General features: G+C 43.0%; 1 protein-coding gene across 1 annotated transcript in view; it reads left to right on the forward strand.

Annotated features, from left to right (window-relative positions):
- LOC138736174 (CUB and sushi domain-containing protein 1-like) overlaps positions 1 to 26,699 on the forward strand; it is a 2,349,200-nt gene that overhangs the window by 1,942,107 nt on the left and 380,394 nt on the right. Inside the window, exons 39-41 of the mRNA XM_069885244.1 lie at positions 7,571 to 7,689; positions 15,108 to 15,177; positions 23,156 to 23,272. Coding sequence (XP_069741345.1) covers positions 7,571 to 7,689; positions 15,108 to 15,177; positions 23,156 to 23,272 — 306 coding nt within the window. The remainder of the gene's footprint in view (positions 1 to 7,570; positions 7,690 to 15,107; positions 15,178 to 23,155; positions 23,273 to 26,699) is intronic.

The raw sequence follows: 26,699 nt of genomic DNA on the forward strand, positions 1-26,699 counted from the left end.
GACAGTTCCTCTCCCCCACCCACCTCCACAAATGATGTGTTCCCCCAGCTGTTTGTTTCCGTTCTCTCTCTCTCCCTCCCTTTAATACATGTTCAAGAAGATAAATACATAGAAGCAGCCTCGAGTCCATTTTGATGCACCTCAAACTGAGGTGCCAGGAGCTAAAGCCCTTTTCATACTTGCCAGAGATCCCAGGCATCGAACGCCAATCGACCTTTAAAGTGGCAAGTTTGAAAGCAAAATCTTCTCAATGCCGGTGTCAGTTGACATCATCTCATGCTGGGGATTGCCGGCCTCGATCCCTAGTACAATCCCCGGCGTCTGCAGACAGTGGTATATAACCATATAACCACTTACAGCACAGAACAGGCCAGTTCAGCCCTACTAGTCCATGCCATAACAAATTCCCACCTTCCCAGTCCCACTGACCAGCACCCGGTCCATACCCCTCCACTCCTCTCCTATCCATGTAACTATCCAGTCTATCCTTAAATGTAACCAATGATCCCGCCTCAACCACATAATCTTGAAGCTCATTCCACATCCCAACCACCCTTTGCGTTAAGAAATTTCCCCTCATGTTCCCCTTATAATTTTCCCCCTTCAATCTTAAACCATGCCCTCTAGTTTGAATCTCCCCCACTCTTAATTGAAAAAGCCTATCCACATTTACTCTGTCTATCCCTTTTAAAATCTTAAACACCTCTATCAAGTCCCCCCTCAATCTTCTACGCTCCAGAGAAAAAAGCCCCAGTCTGCACAACCTTTCCCTGTAACTCAAACCTTGAAATCCTGTCTATATTCTCGTGAACCTTCTCTGTACTCTCTCTATTTTGTTTATATCTTTACTATAATTTGGTGACCAAAACTGTACACAGTACTCCAAATTTGGCCTCACCAATGCCTTGTACAATTTCATCATAACCTCCCTACTCTTGAATTCAATACTCCGATTTATGAAGGCCAACATTCCAAATGCCTTCTTCACCACACCATCTACCTGAGTATCAGCCTTGAGGGTACTATTTACCACAACTCCTAAATCCCTTTGTTGCTCTGCACATCTCGATAGCCTACCATTTAATGCATATGACCTATTTAGATTTGCCTTTCCAAAATGTAACACCTCACACTTATCTGTATTAAATTCCATCAGCCATTTTTCAGCCCACAACTCCAGCCTTCCTAAATCACCTTTTAATCTACGGTAATCTTCCTCACTGTCCACAACACCACCAATCTTTGTATCATCCGCAAACTTGCTTATTCAATTCTCCACCCCTACTTCCAGATCGTTAATATATATAACAAACAATAGTGGACCCAGGACCGATCCCTGAGGAACTCCACTAGTCACCGGCCTCCAATTGGACAAACAATTTTCCACCACTACTCTCTGACACCTCCCATCCAACCATTGCTGAATCCATTGCACTACCTCCTTATTTATACCTAATGCCTCCACCTTTTTTCCTAACCTCCTGTGGGGAACTTTGTCAAAAGCTTTACTAAAGTCTAAATAGACAACATCCACAGCTTTCCCTTCATCAAACATTTTTGTAACCTCCTCGAAAAACTCAATCAGGTTTGTCAAGCATGATCTACCCCTGACAAAACCATGCTGATTACTCCCTATCAATCCCTGTACCTCCAAATATTTGTAAATACCATCCCTCAGAACACTTTCCATCAACTTACCCACCACAGATGTCAGACACACGGGCCTATAATTCCCAGGTTTACATTTGGACCCTTTCTTAAACAGCGGCACCACATGCTGCACTCTCCAATCCTTTGGCACTACCCCCGTGACCAGTGACATCCTAAATATCTCTGTTAATGGCCCCACTATCTGTCCACAAGCCTCCCTGAGTGTCCTTGGGAATATTTTGTCCGGTCCCGGAGATTTATCCACCTTTATCTTTTTCAACACAGCCATCACTACCTCCTCGGTTATCCTTATATGCTTCATGACCTCCCCACTATTTTTCTTTACTTCAACTGGTTCAATATCTTTTTCCCTAGTGAATACCGAGGCAAAGAAATCATTCAAAATTTTTCCCATTTCCTCAGACTTCTCACTCAGCCTACCTTCGCAATCTACAAGGGGTCCAATTTTATCCCTCACTCATCTTTTACTTTTAATGTACCTATAGAAACCCTTTGGATTTATTTTTACTCTGTCTGCCAAAGCCTCTTCGTGCCTTTTTTTGGCCTTTCTCATTTCTTTCTTAAGATTCCTTCTGCACTCCTTGTAGTCCTCCTTTAAATTCTCAGCTCCCTGCTCTTTATACCTCTTGTACACCTCCCTTTTTCTCCTAACCAAATTTCCAATATTCCTTGAAAACCAAGCCTCCCTATGACTTCCAGCCTTTCCTTTGATCCAGACTGGGACATAACTACTCTGTACCCACAAAATTTCTTTTTTGAATATCCTCCATTTTTCATTTACCCCTGTGGCACTTCCACAGGGGTACTCTGCACTGGCACTCTCCCTCCTTTCCTCACAGTCACCCAATTCCCTGACTCCTGCCTTCTAGGGGTGACTGTCTCCCTGTAACTCCTCTCTATCACTGCCTCTGCTTCCCTTATGATCCTCAGTTCATCCAATTGCAGCTCAAGCTCCCTAACACGGTCACTCATTATATGCAATTGGATGCACCAGGATGAGATAAAGCAAATGTGAAACAGACAATTGCATTGCAGGCACTTCTGATTAAAGGTAGGATTGACCAAACAATGGGAATAAACCCTTGCAAGTGTGAAAGTGTCAGTGTCCCGGTTAAGAGTGGTCTAGTGCGAAAGGCCAAAGCCCTCATTCCTATCCCGGGACACTGAATGGCCGATTTATTGGGACGCAAGTGTGAAAGGGGCTTCTGTCTCGAGCTGCCTGGGTTGTGCAATCCAAGCTTCCTCAACCAAAGAGATTGAATGCATTCGCAAAAGTAAGATTTTTTTTTAAAAATGTCATTCTGATGAAATAAAAAGGGGAATGGCCATCCGTTCATGCTTACATTTTCATGGCTTCCCCCATATTCTCCCACTTACCTCACTGAATTATCAAAGGTAATGATCTGAAAGGTAGGTGCTACTGATACTTAGGACATGAATGGTAGTCTCTGGAGACAGTTGAGGAGAATAAAGGGTAGGTGAATTAACGCATTTGGATAGTCAAGAGACTATATAGGCTAGTTGTGAAAGTGATAGGTCTCTGGCTGGGTAATTCAGAACAGAGATGAGATGCACTTTCACGCTGAGAGCAGTGAATGGTTGCGATGTCAAAGCTCAGTTGCAGATGACAACAGATTTCTTTTCATATGGAGTCGGTCATGTGGCTGTTGTACAATACGTTGGTGAGTCTCATTTTGGAGAATTCAGTTTTCGACTCCGTGCTGTGGGAAAGATGTTGTCAAGCTGGAGAGAATGCAGAGAAGATTTAAGAGGATGTTACTAGGACATGGGGGGTGGGGGTGGGCCTGAGCTTGAGGGAGAGGTTGAGTGGGCTGGAGTGTTATTCCTTGGAGTGCAGGAGGGTGAGGTGATCTCATCAAGGTGTGAAAGTATAGAGAAGATGATTGCACAGAGTCTTTTGCCCAGAATAGGGGAATTGGTAACCAGAGGTGGGGGGAGAGTGATTTAACAGTGATAGGAGGTGTCATTTTTTTTTAAACACAGAGGATAGTGGGTATATGGAACCAGCTGCCATAGGAGGTGGTTGAGGCAGGTACAATTGCAGAAATCAAGAAAAGATTGAGCTGATAGCTGGATAACAGATATATAGATCAATTGCAGGCAGGTGGGACTTGTGTGCTTCGGACATTTTGGTTGGTGTGGGCAAGTTGGGCAGCAGAGATGATTCTATGACTTGTTACTCCATGATATTTTTATAACGGGTTTGTGCAAGAAAATGGTGGAAATATTGTGAGAGATGGGAAAACTGATCTAAAATTATGAACATGAAGGAAACTAAAATTCATACATCAGTTAATGGCTGTAACCAGTACAAACAGGATGAACTTGGGGATTAGGATGCAGGAAAGCAGAGTCAGCATGATTAACATAAGAATCTTCTAGTCTTTGTGACAAGACCATAAGACTAAGATAAGGAGTGGTAAGGAACAATAGAATGTAGGAAGTTGAGGTAGTCTGGATCAGATAAGGGTCTCCTAGCCCTGGACAGAAGTACCAAGTCCTACATATCTAATTAGCTAACCTTACACAGATTTATACATATTAAATTAGCCAACCCTAGACAGGATGAGCCAACTCTGCATATCAAGAGACTAGCCCCGAGAATCAGGAAGGTGTGAATAAGGACAATAACATGAAGGGACACGGACAGGATACCCCCTGGTCCTCCAAGTATACTGAAATTGCACGTAGGCAGGCAGGATTGCCTAATGCCAAACCTCTCCAGCAGGAAGCAGAAGAATGTAAGGGGGAGGGTATTCCTATACTGAAATCAACTGTATAAAAGTTGGGTGAGCCCCAGTATATGTGTGTATTCCCAGGGTAAGGGGAAGCACCCAACTTTGCATTGTTGCTGTAATAAATGTTCTTTGTTCTCAATTTTTGTCTCGAGCAATTTCTTTAAAGGTACTTCTATTTCTAACAATATCAAAGATCAGCCATGTTCCTAATGGATGGTGGGAAAGGCATGAGGGGCCAAATTGCTAACACTTGTTTCTGTTTCATGGCCTGTCATTATCCAATGGAAATGGTTGAAAAGGGGAGATTGTGGCTGCCACATGGTGGAGCTGCTGAGCTGCTATTTGGAGGACACATCGAATGCCACTCAAGGCCAAACTTCCCCAAACCATCAAGTTGGACCCTCATTATTGGTCCCTTTAAATGATCAGGTACTGGACTCCAGGCAGCCTGCCTGGATTTAGCCCAGACCTTCACCTAATTAGCCTAGGTGGATCACCCATGCTGAGCCTTGCTGAGTCACTGCACTTGGCTTCAACCCATTGGTCACAGCACCCAGCAGGGCCCAGCCTGCCACTAAGTGATTGCTCCTCCCCCCCCCCCCACCCCCATTACCTGCTGCAGGGTTATAAAGGACCATGCTTCCCTTTGCTCTCTATTTTAACTCCTTGTGGCCCATGAGTATCACCTGTTGTACTGGGTTGGGGTGAGTCCCGAGGCCAGTTAGTCAGAGGTAACTGTACAGGTCAAGGGATGGGGGCATGTATCACCTTGATTGAATGTGTATTTGTGTCATTTCCTAAGTTCTGTCGGTTTCCCCTCATTACCGCAGTATATATCCATCCCTTTGTGTCTTGTGTGTGTTTCGGTTCATTTACCATTTAGATTCTGTTGTACCACCTGCATCCCCTGAGAATAAACTTGTACTTTGTACCTCGATCTTGGTCTGGTTCTTAACCTGTGGAACCCACACGAACTCTCACTCACAACACTTAGTTAACATTGATTCTAACCTGAGACTTTTTATGAAAATCAAATGAATGGTTATCGACATCATTTAAAAAAAAATGAACTGATTCAAATTTTTAACTTGCCTATGAGCGTGGTAACATACACTTCAGAGCCGTTGATGATCGTGTTGGTGTGCTTTCTACAATTACTGCTCTTATTCAACCAATTTTATATCTTCACATGTTTTACATCATCCATGTCTCTTTCAAGTACTCAGAAAAAGCTAGAGAGGGTAAAATTCTCACTGCAGGCTACGGAGTTGAATGCACAGTGCACTCAGGCCAGTTTCTGAAGCCAGTCTCCATGCCCACGGCGAAGGAGAATTTTATAAACTGCTGATGGCTAGAAAACTGGATCAATCCACAAGCTACTGGAGGAACTCAACAGGACAGGCAGCATCCATGGAAAGCAATAGACAGTCAGTGTTTCGAGTCAGAATCGGGAGAACCAGGCAGATGCCCAAATGAAAGGATGGGTGAAGGGATGAGGGAGGAGCACAGGCTGGCATATTATAGGTGAATACAGGTGGAAGGTGGAGCCAGGCCATGCTGCGGGAGATGGAGTCAAAGCAGGGAAGATTGGTTTGTGTGAAGGCTTGAGCTGCATTCAGAAACAGTTTGGAGAAAATCCTTGTCCCATTTTTTTTTATTTTGAAGCCATTTTTTTGGCCATTTTACAGATCATCATAATTTGACCTCTGTGACCTTGAAACAGCATCTGGTAACCCCAGCTGGAAGCATACAACAAAATAAAAGGATCAAGCAGAACCAAAAATAATTATCTTGGTTACACGTTTTGTTTAATTGTGAATAAATCACTTGTCCCACAGCCAACATGACTTAATTTTGCCTGGTAAAATGGTACTTGCTTCATTTGCTACTTTATTTTCTGTAACCCTCTCGGGTCTTGACTTGTCCGATATTTATGAAACTTTTCTTTCAGACTTTGGGTAGCAGGCTATTTTGTGAAGTTTCCAAAGTTGAAAATTGGCTGATTGCACCAACATAGCAGTTAGCACGAGACTCCCACTGGGTCCAGTGCCTCGGGTTTGAATCCTATGTGCACTGTAAGGGGTTTGTATGTCTCCCTGTGTGGAGTTTTCCCAGGGTTGCTCTGGTTTCCATCCACCCTCCAACAACCGTGCAAGGTTGGGAGGTTAATTGGATGTAATTGGGTGACACATGTTTCATGGGCTGGAATTAACTTCTACAATGTTGGAAATCAATTTAAAAAATTTTTTAAAGGCTAGATTTTAAAGTTCTGCTTTCCATGCATTTGCCTGAAATATCTAGGACTGCAGTGGGGCTGGTTCAGAAATCATTGCATCCTTTTTGGTTTTAGAAACAATTCCACCCTCTCCACTGAGTTAAATGAGAGTTGATTAACTTCAAGCTGGAAAAAAGCTGGAGTGAATTGATAGCATGGTCTCTTGTTGTTATTTGCTCTGACATCTTTCTTCACCCTGATCACTCATTACCAGCTGTCACCTACTAATAGGACTTGATGTGGTCACCAAGTGGAATATTTTAAATGGATACAATTTATTACACTGTCAAGATTGATATAACGTCTGACAAGCCTGCATTTTTACAATGAGAATAAGAGAGTTTGGAATGAAGAGTTCCATTTTCACCTCTGTAGTGAATCTCCGTATTTACAGGAGATTATTGCAGCAGGTTGTAAACTGAGCAGAATACATTATTAAGCCATGGCTTTGCATCAAGCCTTGGTTCATTTTCAGTAGAGTGAAAACCTGCAAGCAATCTTATTAAACCAGGAAAGTGTAAATCTTGCAGATTAGAAGAAAGATGACAGTCAACGTTCATTCTCTCCCAGACTCGTGTCAAGGTGTAGTCGATTTTGAACATCTTCTGGTTACGTGATTTTTTTTAAAAAGTTTTTATGTCAAGAATTATTTTGGGATTTGCCACATCACCAAATGCACAAATTTGATTCAAATCCCATGGATAAATGTTAATGCATGGTAAAATACATGTCACATGTGAAGAAAATATGTACAGTGTAGACATATTGGGAGCCAGCCTACATTTTTCATAATACTTAATTAGAAAAATGACAGTATAATTTTGGCTTTGATCTCTTATTATTCATGTTTGTTTTCTCACTTCAGCTGTCAGTCTCACAACATGCCCGGATCCAGTGGTTCCAAGTAATGGCATCAAATTTGGAGACAGATATTTGGCGAATGATGTGGTGTCCTTCAGTTGTGAGCCTGGCTATACACTGCAGGTAAGTTCAGAGAGGATTGTGGTGTTATTATCTGTTGGTGTAGACTGTAACTTTGGATCTCTTATTAATGAAACTGAGTGAATTATTCCAGAATATTTGTACATACTTATTTGATTTGAAACTTTATGCATGTATCTGATTATTTTGGGCTGTGTAAGAAATGTATTGTGTGACAGGAAAAATGCTATTTCATCTGCTGTATATGCACAGTCAGATGCTAATGAAGTGGAATGTAAGCTCTTCTTCTTCAGTTCCATTAATCTGCCTCCAATAATTTAGAGATTCTTCCTCTTTTACTATACAGATGGATGTTATTTTTAAGTATTGTCATAAGCCACTTGAATAATTAAGCTAGCAAAATGTATACGGGTTGGTGGATTCGAGATATGAATCTACTTTGTAATTTTGGCGTTAGGGATTCAAAGTGCAGTTGATTTATTTTTGCCCAATCCATTTCCCCTCTTTGTAAATTCTGTTTGAATCGCATTTGGGTTATTGGAAGTGAACAAAATACTTCAAAACCTATTTTCAAAATCCCATGGTTTGATTCATTCCATTTTCCACTTCCTGCAGAATTCACAAGCACCTTCGATCCAGCCATTCACCTAATCCATCAATCAAAGAGCTCTCCGGGCCTTCAAAGTCTTGCCAAGTGCAGCATTTTACTCAGTTTTCTTTCTTCTTCTTTTGATTGAATCCAGTTGCTTGAAACTGACTCTGCAGGAATCCATTCAAGTCGGTTCCAAAATGAAAATGACAAGGGTTGCATCTTAAAGGTTAATAGTTATGATGAGGGAACAATGTGTATGCCTTCAGGTTGCCTTATTCAGGTCTCCGCCAAATGTGCTCGTCACAAAATTGTCAGTTTGTGCATCTTGAAAAGAAATAAATTTTCCATTTCAGGACCTGAAGAATATTATTGAGTTTTTTGATAAAAAAGAAGAACTTTGTGATCTCAGCCATGACTTTTTAAATTTAATGCATTTCCCTACCGGAGCTACATTAGAACCTTTTGGTATCATTCAGCAGCCCGGCATCTTCAATTAAGCCACGAAAGGAGCAATTTTAAAATAAAAATCACCACCAATGATAAAGTTATTAAAGACCACAATTTTCAGATTTAAAAAATGATTTATTTTTAAGTGAGTGGAGTAAAGTTTAAGGGAGATGTCAGATTTCTTTGTTTACACAAAAAATGTGGTGGGTGCCTGGAATGTATTGCCGGGGGTGGTGGTGGAGGCCGGTACAATAGGGCCATTTAAAAGACTCTTAGACACATGGATGTTGGAAAAATAGAGGGTTATGGGTGTGAGGGGAGGGAGAGGTTAGAATGATTGTTGTAGACATTGGTCTCCACGTCATAGACCTGAAAGGTGCTGAACTATTCTATGTTCTAAAATTTATTTTGGATAGGATTTTGACACTTTCCAAGATCAGGGAAATAGTAGTGATTTTCTTGAAGGGCAGAATGATTACGAATTTTGACAGTTTCTATTGTTTATTGATAGCTGGGCTCTAAAGGTTGTCATAGCCGGAGGGTGGTAGTGGGGACGAGCTCCCACTGCTACACAAATGCTCTTCATGACATGCGACTCAAACAGCCTCTGACAACCAAGTCCAACACCTGGCCTTCACGTGTGGCACAGTTCTTATGCCCGGTGGAGCTGTTCTCACTGACATGAGAAAGCGGGCCACTGGCCCCTCGAAGCCAGTTGCTCTGGGCAGATGGGGCTCATTAATCACGATGGTAACTCACCTAGGAGAGGGAGAACTCCAATTTCAAATTACCTCTTTCTTGTGACTATATCCACTCACGGTAAAGGCTTTGGGAGTAAACCCCGAGGGAAAAATCCCAGAGTCGGAGTCCCGAAGGTGGCTGACTGCTGTACCCAGCAGCAGCTTGGCAACTCCTGCTGGCACAAAACTGTATTGACTTCCGTCATTTCTTTTGACCTCTCATTAATATGGTGAGGGGAGTCCCACTGCATAGGCAACAGACAGATCCCCGTGGAAAGAAAAGGTTTGAAAACTGTTTTAATCGTACCTCATTGATTCGTTCTGTGCAGGGTTTCAGAACTCCAAAGGAAATGGGCCAATGACAAATGTTCTCAAGCAAAATATATCAGTAACAATTGGGACTAGAGCAGTGATTCTCAACCTTCCCTTCCCACTCACATCCACCTTAAGTAATCCCTTACTAATCACCTCTATACTTTCAGACCTTGATGGCGTAGGGATGACTTAAAGTGAGGATACGTGAGTGGAAAGAAACGTTGAGAACCATTGCTGTATAACAGATATGGCAGGCATGCTCAATGTAAGATAAGAAAGGAACACTGCTCTGTGATTTAATTGCAAGGATTGATTATTTATAATGAGGTTTACATTCCCACTTTTGGATTCCACAAAAATTCAGTCAATAAAATGGAAGATTGGCAACAATAAATACAAGGAGGAATAGACAAGGATTTATTACCCCCACCCCCCCACCCCCCACCCCATCCCCCCACCCCCCACCCCATAGAGTGGTGAGATGTGGAATTCAATGTCAAGTAATAAAAGGCTAAGGAGAAAAATAGAAGGTAGAGATGAGAGAAATGTGGATTCATCATGGAGGAATGACAGGAATGATTAGATTAATGAGTGTGCCATCTGAACCAGGATGGGATGATGCTTGTCTGGAAAACAAATGCCAGCTGAAGATCTGGAAGCAGGATATCTCTGCTGTAAATGTCAAATCCCTGATCTCAATGATTTCGCAAGATCCTTTCAGATGTGGAAGGCACCTTCTCTATTCAATCATGCGTTTCAAAGCCACAGCATCTGGCTTTTTCTGAAACAAATCCAGTGTCTAGGCATTCCTTCCTGGGCTACATCAGGTGCTGATTAATTTTTGGATATTGTAAAGTTAATTAACGACTTAAAATCCAGAGGCAGCCACTGCAATTGCAAGTGTCTCAATTCAATATCTTTGCTCACTTGTGCTTGAACCTAAGGATTTCAGCTTTCTGCATCGACCATGTTTTTGAGAGGAGGTGATATTCGCACATAAAGATTCATTATTGCTGTGTGATTACTTGGAATGTATGAAGTCTGTCATGTATCTAAGTACAACATCAAGCTGCACTGAAATTCTTAGCTGCCGCAGCTTTGCAAGCACATTACACCTAACATGTGGAAAATAAATAAAGATAATATACAAGGAAGATCACTGGCACTCACATCAACAATGAAGTGTTTTGAAAAGCTGGTGTTGAAGCATATCAGCTCCTGTCTGAGCATCGACATGGATCCGTTCCAGTTCACTTACCGTAGCAACAGGTCTATGATGGATGCCATATCACTGGCTCAACACAAGGCTCTAGAACACCTGGGCTGCAAAGATGCTTTCATCAGGATATTGACTACAGTTTGGTGTTTAATAACATCATCCCTTCAAAGCTAATCAGCAAACTCCAAGACTTTGGAGTTAACACCTTACTGTATAATTGGATTTCCTCACCTCCAGACCACAATCAGTGAAGATCAGTAAGAACTACTCCTCCACAATCTCCATCAGTACAGGAGCACCACAGGGCTGTGTTCTTAGCCCCCTGCTCTACTTGCTTTACACCTACGATTGTATAGCCCAGTACGCATTAACACCATGTACAAATTCACTGACAATACCACGGTAGTGGGTTGCATAAAGGAAGGGGATGAGTCAGCGTACAGGATGGAGTTTGAAAACTTGGCTGAATGGTGCCCCAACAACAACCTTGCACTCAATGTCACCAAAACCAAGGAGCTGATTGTTGACTTCAGAAAAGGAAAACCAGGGGTGTATGATCTAGTGATCATTGGGGGATCAGAGGTGGAGAGGGGGAGCAAATTAGATTCTTGCAAGTCACTATCTCAGAGAATCTTTCCTGGACCCAACACACCAATGGCATTGTGAAGAAAGCACATCAGCACCTTTACTTCCTCAGGAGTTTGCAGAGGTTTGGTATGACACCAGAAACCCTGGCAAATTTCAACAGAGGTGTGGTGGAAATTGTGCTGACCAGCTGCATCACGGTCTGGTATGGGAACACAAATATCTCCAAAAGGTAGTGGAAACAGCCAGGACATCAAAGACAAAACTCTCCCCACTATTGAGTACATCTACAGGGAACGCTGCCGTGGGAGAGCAGCAGCAATCATCAAGGATCCACACCACCACTGTTCTCGGCGGCTGCCATCAGAAAAGAGCCACAAGACTAGCACTACCAGGTCCAGGAACAGCTGCTACCCCTCCACCATCAGACTGCTCAACAACACACTCAATCAGGGACTCATTTAAGGACTCTTACTTGTGCACTTTATTGATTTTTTTTGTATTCTCTCTGTAATTGCACAGTTTGTTTATATTTATTATCTGTTTACAGTTCTTAATTTGTTTACATGTATACATTGTGTACAGTCATTTTGCACTACCAAAACAAGGTAATTCTGCCTTGCCCGCAGAAAAAGGAATTTCAGGGTTGTATGTGGAATCGTGTCTGTGCCCTGTCAATAATGCTGAAATCTGAGGTAAATAATAAATATTCACAGTTAGAGCAAAAGGTGCGCTGAGTAAGTTGTGAAGAAAAAGATTTGGTTGTCTTGAAGCTGCGTTATTGTTCAGATAATACAGGCAGGTAAGAACCTAGAGATGCCAGGCTTCAGGCCTCTACTTTAAATTAATTGACAGTTTCTCTTGACAACGGTACACGCACATACACAAACAACACACAACACAATAATCACATAAACACATCAGGATATAATTCAAAATAAATGCTGTATATTTCAGCATGTAAGTCGAGTTGTGAAACCCTGTAAAATATTTCAAAAGGAGGGGATTGACTTGACGGCAGATATATTTTGAGATCTTAAATTCACCGAAAAATATCAGTTTGAGATCAATTTGGTGTATACGTCAATGCTGGAAGCACTTCCCCACCACCAGTGTCGTCGCTCCCCGACACCTCCCCTCCGTTGGTCACTGCCACAACCTGTGAACCCGAGGTCGCTGTCGCAACTCCTGCCTGCTGGGCCGAGGCTCCCGCTAGGAGTGCAATGGGTCGGCACTCCATCTCTGTAGGCCGTCGCCGAGTAGGCCATGAGTTTTTTTTTAAACTTAATTTACACTTTGTTACTTGCGATAGGAGTGTTTTAAAAAAAATTCTGGGTTGTTCCTGGGAGGCCCGGACAGCCCGAAAAATGGGGGGGGGGGGTCAACTTATTTGCCAGATATAACATAAAACCCTTAAAATTAGGCTGAAAATGGGGTCTACTTATAGGACGAAATATATGGTACATATAAATATTTTGGAATGATTTACTGAGTGACAAGCTCCTGTTCATCAATTTCACATCCTGCAGGAAGAAGCTCTTTCCCAGCCTGGCCATCCTGATTTTGATCCTCTTGTTCCTCTTCCTGATGGCAATGGATTAAGTGTCCTGAGTGCTAGATGGAAAGGGTACCTTCTTCCTCTAGGTCAGTGGTTCCCAACCTTTTACTTTCCACTCACTTACCACTTTAAGTATTCCCTATGCCATAAGATTTCTGAGATTAATAAGGGATTGCTTAAGGTGGTATGTGGGTGGAAAGAAAAAGTTTGAAAACCACTGTTTTAATCATTCCAAATTGATTCATTATGTGCACAGTTTCATAACTCCAAAGGAAATGGGCCAATGACAATTTTTCTCAAGCAAAATATTTCAGTAACAATTGGGTCGAGAGCAGTGATTCTCAACCTTCCTTTCCTACTCACATCCCACCTTAAGCAATCCCTTACTAATCACAGAACACTTATGGCATAGGGAATAGTTAAAGTGGTATGTGAGTGGAAAGTAAAAGATTGAGAACCACTGCTCTAGGTAGATGTGATATGAGAGCACGGCCAGAGTAATGGGGATATTTTACGATCTCAGCAGCCTTCTTGAGGCGAGGCCTCTCTTGAGTGTCTTCACTGACCTCCAAGGTCAGTGCCTGCGATAGACTTAACCAGATGTTCCACTTTCTGTAGTCTTCTGCGTTCCTGGGCATTCGAGTTCCCACACCAAGCTGTGATGCCATATGCCATACCAGTGTTAAACAGTCTCAATAAACAGTACAGCTGGTGCATTGAACATTATTAACCTACTTTGATCACAAATTAATCCTAGCTTTAATATTTCTGGAGATTTACAGTATAGTTTAATATACTGGAGATGCTGCAGATTTGTTTCACTGTCATACGAAAATTCAGAGCACAGTGTCAATTTATTGCTTCATTAAAATAGACCTTTGTTTCAGACAATTTTACTTCATGTGTTAATCTCTTCCATGCTTTGAATAAAACCCATCTCTGAATGAAAATGGTTATAACAAAAGTTGAAGAAATAGTTTGTGTTTGGTCCATGGTAAATTGAATCCTTGCAAGGTCTCGAATTAAGGAAAGGGCATCTTATTTCCACTAGCATTGCCATACCACAGACAGATCTCCTTACTTTAAAGGACTCAAACATAATGGATGTTGATGTGGAAATGGGTTTCAGACACTTGTAGTTTTCTCTTTGATCCCGCAGACACGTCAGCAATGTTTTAGTAAAATTGTATTTTCTTCTTATTTCCCTTGTGATCGATAAGTAAATCAACACATCCTTCAGAAAACATCAACGTCCCTCCAGATCGAGAAGTTGGTCAGGCAGCATCCATGGAGAGAAATGGCTAGTCGACCCTTTATAGATAAAACATTGGCCTCTGAAATGTGGAAAAACTTACTGTCCATGGAGGCGATCTCATCTGCAGAATTTCTCCAGCAGGCTCATTCAATACTTTCTTCATTCCGTGATAAAATGAGCGGCTGGCACATTTCCACTGAGACTTCAACTTATAATAGTGAACTCAAAGTTAACTTATTCAATATTTCTCCACAGCATAGTGTAAATCTTCTGTTCTGATGACACACAGCGTTCAGTATTCCGCATATACCCTGAGCAATGACTTTTTTTAATGACAGATTTGTACCGCGTAGCATTGTTGATTGACAGAATAGACAATGTTACCTTTATTTACTCTGCATTGAACATAAATCCACATAGAATCATGCACACTGGTACACACCTTTCAATTTATTTCACACGTTTCCAGCCACTAATGCAAGTGTTTTTGTGCATTTGCCCAAATGCTGTGCTTGACAGTTCAATACATTGCAGGCTGATATTTGCATGATAGTTGTTGGTTCTGGTAAGATGTGATCCCAATTGCTTGCTCCCCAGTCCATTTATCCCTTAGAAGTGAGCAGTGCAAACTTCCAGAGTGAGTTTGCTTGAGAATGACTTGGATTTTGTGTAGCTTCTAAAGTTGAAATTAGTTTAAATCTTAGTTAAATCATTTAAGATTGAAATAAGTTTAAATGTTGTTTTCCCAGGGACAAGCCCACGTTTCTTGCATGCCTGGAACTGTTCGCCGTTGGAACTATCCACCACCGATATGCATTGGTAAGTCTGGGATGATCCTGCTCTGTTCCTGAATTTCTTATCTTAGTAACAGGGATAAAAAAACATGTCCATCCAGTGCATTGACTTTTGATGGGCTGGCAGTTTAACAGAGCCTCCAGGTCATGTCGCCTGTTGCACATCTCACAGTGCACCAATCAGAAAGCTTTGTACAAGCTGGACATGGAGACAGAAAGCTACTTGTTGACTTATTTTAGTTTGAACTAACGATTAACTTCTTCCTTTTAGAAACTGAGGAGCAGCTCGTCTCCACCCCCCCCCCCCCCCTTCCCCACCCAAGCCATTTTAACTTGCCCTCAATGTGATGAATGTCTGCCTCCACAGGTCTTGGAAGTCTCTGCCATTCACACCCGGAAATGATTAACCGTTCGTCACCCACCCCACCACCTGCTATCAACCCTTCGCTCAATATTTCTTCTCCCGTACCCACCATTTTTGCATTCCCTTTGCTTCCCTGGATCCTGCTTTTGAGCTAGCTTACAAATCAATTTGACAATTGAGTGCCAATCTGAGTAAATTGGCCATGTCTCAGGAAAAGATCACATTTTGATTGACTGCCTGAAAGTCCTGACTAATTAGTTTCATGCTTCTGAATAAATGTCAGTGCAAAATATTCTGAAATTGACAGAATATTTGTATTTATACACCTTTCATGATAATTGCATCAGCTGATTTTTAGTTGGCAGTGAAGGACTCAACACATTCAGTAAACAGCAATGGAATGACATTTGGAGGCAGACGACACACTGATGTTCGCATTTTTGTTTCAGATTGGAAATGTTCTCATGTCCTCATGATCATTGTTTGAGGTATTTTCAGTCCTTCAATAATTTTTGAAGAGAGATTCATCAAGCTTTTGGATTCAATAAACAACTGAATTGGTAACGTTCTTGCTTATGCTCTGGTGTTGTTCATGCAAATACAGATAGGCCCCTATTTACGATGTCTCGACATACGATGTTTCAAAGTTACGATGCTTCTGTTCTCGCGTTTATTTTGGCAAATCTCGCACTTTTTGGCCAAATTTCGCTTTTTTAAAATTTACAATAATTTCAGCTTGCGATGCGAGTCCCAGAACCGTTGTAAGTCGGTGTCTACTTGAAATATAAAAATAAACAGAGTTATGTCAAACATAGGTACCCAGGATTGAAACCAGGGTTGAGTCATGGAGTCATAAAGCACATCAACAGGCCCTTCATTCCATCACATCTCTGCTGGCCTTTTTGCCCATTTGTGCACATCAGGGCTGTACCATTCCATGCCTTGGGATGAAACACGAAAGTCTGCAGACACTGTGATTGTAGTAAAAACACAAAGTTTCTGGAGAAAGTAAAACACAGGATTCTACTGACACTGGGGTTGAGTGAAAAAACACACATAAATGCTGGAGAAACTCAGCAGGTCAAACAGTGCAAAGGCGAGGGGGAACATGAGAGATGTCCGAACAAAAGAGCTGGGTGGGGTTGTGGGGTAGTGAGAGTGTCCTCCCTCTCTCGACCTCTCCTGCGGAGTCCACCTCTCATCTCCCACCCCCTTCCCCCTTTTGTTTGGACATCTCTCATGTTCCCCCACACCTTGATGAGGGGCTCAGGTCCGTAACGTTGGTGATGTATCTTATCCTTTGCTACATAAAGGTGTAGCTGACCGCTACAAAGAAGCAAACACACACATACACACACAGTGTGGCAGGTTAAGCTCACTCTTTTATTATGGCTCGAAAGGCTGCTTTTATACTGTTCAAGTTCCCATTGTTTTTTTTCTGATTGACAGAGTCAGTGACGTGATTAACAAGAGCGGGCAGGAACATCCATGCTTATGAATGCCCTTCTTCCCCAGCCTGTTTCTGCTGAGTTAACTGGGCGGCTGTCCAATGCCATTTTAGGGCTGTTGGTCTGATGCTACCCAGCTTCTACCCCCGCTGGTTTGTTGTCCTTGGAGTCACTTTAGCGATCTCTGTCCACATCTGCTGCCATGCGATGTGCCGGCCCGATCTCCGCAATTGCGGGCCGCCACAAAAGCACTGTTTGACCTGCTGAGTTTCTCCAGCATTTGTGTGGTTTTGCTTTTCAAGTTTCTGGAGGAACTCAGCAGGTCACTCAGAGGCCCAAAACAGTTATGTATCTTTACCTCCTGTGGATGGTGCATAACCTGCTGAGTTTCTCCAGTATTTTTTTTTTAACTTCTATGCCATTTAAGTATCTGTTTAAATATCACTTTGACACAGTGATTGGATCTGTTTCTACCTCCTCTAACAGCCTGTTCCAGATGTCAACCTTTCTCTGTGTGGAAAACATTATCCCTCAGACCCCTGTAAAATTCCTTCTTCTCACCTTAAATCTACTGTGCAAACTTCCCATTGTTCCATGAACAAACCTGCAGCCAGATGTACAGTCAGGTGAACTGATTATGAGTACCTGATAATCCTTCTGCACAACATAGGGAGAATCCCACACTGAGTCAGTCTCAAATGCTGAAACACTTCTCCTCGATTAAGTCTGGTCACCTGCCTAAATTACTATTGACCAGTTGCACTCCCATCAACAGTGATGGAGGCTGGGGTTGAAGCCTATCAGCTCCTGCCTGAGTGTTGACATGGATCCATTCCAATTAGGCTGTCACATCAACATGTGTACGGCTCTACACAAAGCCCTGGAATATTAAGATGGTGACGCTGATGGAGCCACTGTAGTGGCAGCGCTGATGCTAGTGTGGACTGCGGGGGGCGAGAGAGCGGAGACGTAGCCCAGCCAACTGCTGTCCGCTCCAAACAGGCTTTGAATGGCCCATTAAGCGAGCCGGTGGGGGTTTCTATTTGAAATCCCTCGACCGCGGGTCTGAGTCTCGCAGACTCCGAGGAAGCAGAAGACTGGAGCAGGGCCCCAGAGGACGGGAAGATCACGCAGCATCTGAGAGGGACAAGTGGAGGAGGTATCTTGGGGGGACGGTGACGACGGCGGAGGACCAGTGAGGGGGGCTCTGCAGCTGAGGGACCAGTGCGTGCGAGAGGCTGCTGGACACTGCTGTCGGGACTGCTGGAGACTGGCTCGAACTGGCTGGAGGGGTACCAGGCATTAGAACTGGGATACGAGGAGGTATCGAGGGAGCTGAAGAGCTGCTGACTGTGTCGGAGGTTCTGATCTGGAGCTCGGGTTGCAAATGATTGGACTGGACCCTGTGTGGCTGTGGAATCACTGGGGGTGGATTTACAGACACTCGGTGACTCTGGGAGGGACTCTCTTCTGCTTCTCTCTTTCTGACTGTTGGTCTGATTGTAAGAAGCATTGAGATAATTCCTGCTGGTGGTAAATCTGTCTGGCTTGCAGCAGGAAAAAGCAATTTCATGAAATATGACACGTGAATCTTGAACACCTGAACAGTAAAGATGCATTCACCAGGATGCTCTTTATCGACTACAGTTTACCATTTAACACCATCATCCCCTCAAAACAGGTCAGCAAACTCCAAGACCTGGGACTCAACATCCCACTGTGTAATTGGGTCCTGGATTTCCTCACCTACAGGCCACAATAAGTGAGGATTGGTAAGAACATCTCCTGCACAATCTCCATCAGCACAGGGCTGTGTTCTTGGCCCCCTGCTCTACTCTACATCTACGACTGTGTGGCTCAGTACGACAATAACACCATCCACAAATTTGCCAACGATATCATGGTAGTGGGTTGTATAAAGGAAGGGGATGAGTCAGCGTACAGGATGGAGACTGAAAACTTGGCTGAATCTTACACCATCAACAATCTTGCATTAAATGTCACCAAAACCAAGTAGGTGATTGTTGACTTCAGGAAGGGAAAGCGAGAGGTATATGATCCATTGATCATTGGGGAATCAGAAGTAGAGAGGAGGAGCACATTTAAGTTCTTGGGAGTCACTACCATGGAGGATCTTTCATGGACTCAATACACCAATGGCATCATGAAGAAAGAACATCAGCACCTCTAGTTCCTCAGGAGTTTGTGGAGTTTTGATATGAATCGAAAACCCTGGCAAATTTCTACAGATGTGTGGTGGTAAGTGTGCTGACCAGCTGCATCCTGGTCTGGTATGGGGACACCAATACCCCTGAGTGTAAAGCCCTCCAAAAGGTAGTGGACAGAGCCCAGGGCATCATGGGCAAACCCCTTCCCACCATTGAGAACATCTACAGGGAACGCTGCTGTTGGAAAGCATCAAGGATGCATACCACGCAGCACATGCCTTGTTCTCGCTGCTGCCATCAGGAAAGAGGTACCGGTACCCCCAGACTTGCACCACCAGGTTCAGGAACAGTTGCTCCCCCTCCACCATCAGACTCCTCAATGACAAACTCAATCAGGGACTCATTTAAGGCCTCTGACTTGTGCACTTTTTTGTTTGTTTTTTTTCTCTCCTTTCTGTATTGCAGTCAGCTGTTCACATTTCTTTACATGTGTACATTCTGCACTACCAATAAATGGTAATTCAACCTCACCCACAGGAAAAAGAATGATTGGATGTACTTTGATAATAAATCTGAATACCTGAAAGACTTTTGGGATCAACTGCTGTCAAAAGCCTTAAACACTTTGAACTATGTCTAATAAATGAATCAAAAACTGCTCAGGCAAGCTGAAATACCCAACCCCCCTAAAAAATTAATTTAAAAGCTTTTAAATTACAACAATAATCAATTAAAAACTTTAATGTAAAGAAACTAAAGGACTTAAGAACACCAAAATATGCAACGTGAAATGTGATCATTTGGTCTCCTGTCTCTGAAGGGACTTCTTTCTCCCTCTTCTTTCTTCTTTTTATTGGAAAGATGGTGTTTGCACAAGAAGTGTGACCATTCTTTGCTTGGCTTTGATCAGCATGGAAAAGGAAGCTTTCACCAGACCTTGCTGCACATGACAATATATCTCACGCAGCAAAGTTTGTGCAAAAGGTTGAGTGTAGTGGTCAGCACAACAGCCATTACAGATCCAACAACCTGAATTCGAATCCTCCACTGCCAGTAAGGCGTTTGCACATATGAATCAAGGAGACGACCACTCAAAGAGGCATTTTGTAGAGTTTCTGCTGGGAAATTTAGGCCACATCCAAGACAAATGGAGATTTGGCACATTGTTGAATACTCCATCAGGCCTCTACAGCTGTGCTGTGGAACAGTTACTGACTGATTACATCCCAGCCTGGTTTAGAGACTCAAGTGTCCAGAAGGCCATAGAAAGGGGCAAAGCTAGCCACGTCCATCGTGGGCACTTACCTCTCACCCATTGTAGACATCCGTGCCTCGAGAAGGCACATATGGGTTAGAAAGGTTAGTGGGTCCCGTGGTTGTATTTGGACGGTTTGGGTTTCTAGAGCCCTTTTTCCATCCTATATCTAAATTTTAAAAAGTTCTCCCAGAGTCCAATCAAATTGAGTAAATTAGTACTTTTTTTTAATGCCAGTTGGGATGTTCTAGAGCTGAAGACGGAGGCAAGCTGAGGGTCAGCTTGTCAGCCTCCCCTGGTTCAATCAGCGGGTGTGGAAATTACATCAAACTAAAAGGGAGTTTTAGCTGACATTTCACTTGAGGGAATTCAAGCCAAAGGTGAGTATGATCCAGCCCCCATTATGACTATGGTGTCACCTATTTCTGATGGATTGCAGTTCTTTCATGCCCCTTGTATCTAAATAATAGGCTGCAAATGTGAATGATCACATCCATTGCCCACTCTAATAGTGCAACATTAAGGCCAGGTTCTTATTGATTGTTTGCATGCATGCTGTGCAGTGTCCAACAGTTTGACCCGTGCAGAAGTGAGTTGCAAGTAGAGAAGCTTGTGACTCGATGAATGAGTGAATAAAAGGAGGGATTTGCACCATTTCCATGCTGACCTTTGGAGTATTTGTTCTTCTTCATTTTTGGGTCCTTGAACTTGGAGCTGGCTCACCTTGTAGCTCAGGCCTTTCCTCAAGGATGATGACTACTTTTCAACTAAGGACACTCATGACCACCTTGCAATGTCTTCAATCCTTGCAGAGGGGTTAAGGATGATGACGATGACCGTACATTGTACGATGCCCACTGAAATTCTTACTCGCTAAAGAGGCGAATCCAGACCCTGATAGAAACTGTTCTACAAGATAGAGGTTCTGATGTTCAGACTTCTTCCCGAGAGAAAAGGTTGTGACCAGGGTGATGGGAGTCATTTATGACATTGGATGCCTTCTCGAGGCACGGATGTCTACAAAGGGTCAGTGCCCACGATGGACGTGGCTAGCTTTGCCCCTTTCTATATCCTTCCAGGCTGGGATGTAATCAGTCAGTAAACGTTCCACAGCGCAGCTGTTGAGGCCTGATGCAGTATTCAACAATGTGCCAAATCTCCAGTTGTCTTGGATGTGGCCTAAATTTCCCACCAGAAACTCTACAAAATGCCTCTGAGTGGTCGTCCCCTTGATTCAGACACGTTCGTCAGACCTCTTTCTTTCCATTCTGTTTGCTCCAGATTATATTTTTTCTAAGTGTCGCCTGTACTATGGAGTACAAATGGAATTTTTAATGTGACCTACAAAGTTTTGTAGTTGCACTGGAAAATCTGATGGCAATTTTTCAGCAGAATACAACAGAAATGACAAATCTGCAGTGTCTGATGATTATTTCTGATAGGCACAGAGATAAGACTGAGGGAACAAGAGACTTTAATATACAGAAGAACCTTGCTGGCCCAGATCCAGGTATAGGAATGGAGGGAAGGGTGAGGTGGCTCGACCTTTATGGCCCAGGACCACAGGGAAGGAGTCATAGGGTATGAGTCATCAGTGGGTGGGCCAGCTCCATAATATACAGTAGTCAACAATAACTGCAGGTACTCTATCCGGAACCCTTGGGGGACAGTGTGTTCCAAATTTCGGATTTTTCCAGATTTTGGAAAGCCAGATTTAAACCCACCCAAATCGTGCTACCGTATCCACCCCCCCCTCCAGTCACGCTGCCGTGCCCCACCCTTGCCCGCCCGACTCACTCTGCCAGTCTCTCGCCCGCTCTACTCGCATTGCCGTGTCTCTCCCCACTTGCCGGATTTTGGAGCTTTCCGGATTTTAGATGTCCGGATAAAGGATTGTGTACCTGTATATACAATGGAGGAAACATATCACCAGAATTTGAGACTTTACTTATTTATTTAATTACATCTTAATTGCTTTCCAATAATTCTGAATGTGTTTTAAGTTACCACAATTAACTCCCTGGTCACAACGTTCCGTAAATGGGAATAGGTTGTGGTATATGTTTGCAATCCAAAAGCTGCATCTAGTTTATCCGTGCAAAGGAAGGCATCTGCAGAGGGGCAGTGGCATTCTTTCTTGTGCCATTTATTCAGAATGACTTTCACTGGTCCAGATCCATGACATCACCAAGAATGGGGACTTCTGACGTGTTTGTGCCTATTGGAGAACTTTTGCAATGTGGCCTTCACAGTGGATTTGGATTGGCAGAGGGTGCAGCCTTTTGATAGCAATGGAATTATTTATTCTCATGTGTATCAATATAGTTAGAAGCATTGTTGTGTTGCTATCCAGACAAGTCAGCTCCGGAAGTCCTGCAACAAGAAAACTAAAGTATGCTGTTACAGTGAGTCAAAGAATGCAGGGTGTTGTGTCCCAGTGCAGGGTCTCAGATCACAGAGGAGGGTATAGTGTGTCAGAATAGTACAATGTACTGCGACAGAATGCAGAGTTTAGTGTCCTGTTGTGGGGCGTAGTGTCACAGCCCAGGGAATAGTGTTACTGACCGAAAGGTGCAGTGTTACAGGGGTCAGCAGAAGTGAGAAATTGTACATTGAATTTTGAAACATTTAAAGCCTCAAATTCAAATAATCGTCAGTGTGAACATTGACTTTGTGTTGGATATGTACAAGCTGTTAACAAGATACACTGACACTATTGCGGGGAACAGTTGCACGGATAAATAACATTTTGTTTTCTTGTTGATCAGCTAAATGCGGAGGGACTCTGACTGACCTGAGGAATGTCATTTTAAGTCCTGGATTTCCTGGAAATTACCCCAGCAACTTGGATTGTTTGTGGAAGATTTTATTGCCGATTGGTTATGGTAAGGATGTTGAAATGATATTTTACATAATAGTGGAATTATTCTGGTGAATCTCTCTGGATTTTTTTTTCAGGTCCCATGATACTTTGTGAGGGCACTCAGATTAGGCCTTTTTCTAGTTAGAAAGAAGGGGATGCAAAGGCAGATATTCTCCCCCTTTACATCGCCTCGCCTACCTTTACGAAAGCTCCGAGGGCGGATTCATCAGGAGGCGAACTCTGATCCTCCTGCGGAGGTGGGGGGGGTGCTCTCAGAGGGGAAGCGAGGTCACTCCATCTCCTCCATGAAGGCAATGCCGCTGTAATTGGCTGAAAAGGGGTGCAACCCAGGAGTGCAAATTTTAAATTTTATTACTCTGTTCATATTAGTGATGGCTAAAAGTTTTTTTGTACTTTTGGTTGGGAGGGAACCTCTATATTGATTTTTCATTTGCCGTATGGATGACATCACGGGGATGGGCGCTGCTCCTGCACCACTTGCCCCGCCTCCCTCAGCTCCAGAAGACGGCTCCCGATGTTGCTCCATGAAGGCCATGCTGGATCAGGCTTACGGGCCTTCTCCATTAAAAGGTGAAGTCACCTCTTTTGTTCGTTGAGGCAGTTTTAATGTGGGGTTGAACTATAAGAAGGCCTTTTGATGTGGAATATTACAACTCCTCAGAAAGAATAACTTCCCTCCCAATGTGTTCAGGACAAGATAAATTGTGCTTCAGACTATTGAAAAAAAACTCCTGGGGTTGCATGTCTGTAATAAGTGCAGACTCAGTTTTTTTCACACTCATATTTAAATATTAACCAACTATTGTTATCACACATGACATGACTATTGTATTCTTTTTGAATGGTTTTACTTTGGAGACTCAATTCAAGTTCATGTTTGCAATTACAATGAAATAATTGAAGAAAAGGTTTGGAAGGGAATATTACCTTTGGTATGTGCAAAGACAGCCTGTATGATAAGAAAATAATGGTTGAGTGCTGAGTGTTTGAAAGGTGGGAGTGGGTGAAGTGGAAATGTCTACAGTTAGCAATTCCAGGAAGTATTCTGAGGCTGATGTGACAGTGTTCTTCATTGGGCAGTGGATGAATGATCAAAGTACTCACTTGGTGGATGGAGACATCTTTGCAACAAGCATACTCTGCCTTTTCCTGACCAGATGCTAATGGTCAATGGTACTCATCAGAACCCTGTCAGGAAGAATGGAAGATGAGTAAATCATTTTGCATGAGCAAACATCAGAGTGATTTTTTTTTCTCATGGCATTAGTTAATATTTCCAGCATCACATCAGTGACTGGATGTGATCTATTGAAGACCTGGGATGAGAGTTGATTGTGGACTGTGTAGGAGGCGGGGTAGGGTAAGATGGGTGTAACATGAAAAGGTGGCAATAAGTGCAGGTGGAGGCTGTTGCCTGTGTCCTCCCTTACTGACACTGGAGACTCCATCTCCAATGGCTGAAGGTCTTCAAGTTACGAGGCTCTATTGGTTCCACTTACTGTGCAGAAATTCTTTGACTGTGTGGCAGTCTTTTAATACATGGACGGCCTGGCAGGTGGTGAATGACCACTTGCAGAGTCTTCAGGTGGTGAATGACCACTTGTAGAGTCTTCACTCTGCTAACGTCAGCGCACATTGGTAAAGTTCTAAGCACAGAACTTGCCCGTGCAGATCAATTGTCCCATTTGCCTGCATTTGACCCATAATCCCTCCAAACCTTTCCTCTTTATGTACATGTTGAAATATCTTTTCAACATTAGAATCGTCCCTGCATCGACCTCTTCCCCTGGCAGACTGTTCCATATACCCAGCACACTCAGTGTGATGGAGAGCTCCTTGGACATCTTTTACATTTTTCCCTTCTCACCATTTTAGATACCTCATACTCTCGGGAGAGGGGTTTGGGAAAATTAGGATTTTTTATCTTACCTATGTCTCTCTCGATTTTATGAATCTCTATCAGGTACCCCCATTGCCTTATCTCAAGGAAAGAAAATCTCAACCTATCCAGTCTCTCCTCATATTTCAAGCCTATCAGTCCAAATAACATTCTCGCGAATCTTTACAACTCATTTATATCTTTCCAATGACTCAATGAAGGAAGCGGCACACATAACTCGAAGTGCTGTATCTGACTTGCACAGTTGTAACATGACGTGCCTGCTCCTGTGCTCAGTGCCCTGGCCAATGGGCCAAACGCCTCCACCCTGTGGACCTGAGTCACTCTCATGGCTGCCAAGTATGAGTTTTGGAAAGCTTCACGCATCAGCTGTGAAGAAGATGGATCTTATTTCCAAACATTGGAGTGAATCAAAGTCGGTAATGGAAGGGTGGGGCAGAAAGGAAACCCTCTAACCCACTGGAGACCGACTACAGATGTTGGAATCCGGAGCTAAAAGCAACCTGCTTGAGGAGCTCCAGGGAATTACCAACAGTTGGGGTTGGTACATTTTATCAAGGCTTGTCTTGATGAAAGGTTCCAACCTGATAAGTTCTTTATCTCTCACTGATGCTGCTCGACCCACAGGGTGTTTTTCTTTCTCCCCCCCCCTCCCCCCCATCTATTCCATTATTAGAGGTGGTGTTAGTTTGGGAGAAACAGGGATTCAGTTTCTTCCCTTTCACTTCTCTCCCTTGTCTCCTGAAAGTGATAATTCAGAGCGGGAGTAAAGTTCCTTTGGATCTTGTTGCTTTCCAGCCTCTCACCTGTCCAAACGCTCAGCCAGGAATGTAATCTGTTGAATATATCAGTATAAAGCCCCTTCTTTGCTCAGGGATTTATTTTTCACTTCCCGAGCCAGAGACTTTGGTCCCATTTGTGATATCCTTTGGGATCAGTTCTCTCAGTGCAGTAAGTGTCCATTGGAACTTGCTGGATTACATCACTCATTTGAAAACAGGACATATCATTCACTAACCCAAAGGGGTAAATTCACCTTCTTTGATATTGAACAAGGGGAGGAATAGCAGAACAACGACTTAATGGTTTGTGTGTAATCCCAAAGCAGCATGACATTGTGTAAATAAATTTGTTTCACAGTTTCAGTGGAGAAATTGAAATTGATCTTTAAAGAGAAATTTCTTCAAAATATTCTTTCCTTTTGAATGACAGAAAAAAAATATTCAATGACCTGAGTTCTGGAAGTTCAGTTACAAGTAAAGTTTAACACTCCCTGCAATCACAAGCCTGGATTCACAACGCAAGATAGTTGATTAAATAAAAGCCCCGTGGTGAATACCTGAACTCTGTTGAGTTTGTTCTGCTCTTCAGTGAAACATTCTGTTGAATAAATCTTACTAGAATATATCCTCAACATGGTTGAAATTTAAATAAAACTCAGTCCCACTGTGAGTGCATTGTGGCCCAACTCTTTACAGAGGACTGAACACAGTGGGACTGAAAGGAAAATAATGACCTCGTGCCATTG

This window comes from Narcine bancroftii, chromosome 6, assembly GCF_036971445.1.
Source record: "Narcine bancroftii isolate sNarBan1 chromosome 6, sNarBan1.hap1, whole genome shotgun sequence".
NCBI lineage: Eukaryota > Metazoa > Chordata > Chondrichthyes > Torpediniformes > Narcinidae > Narcine > Narcine bancroftii.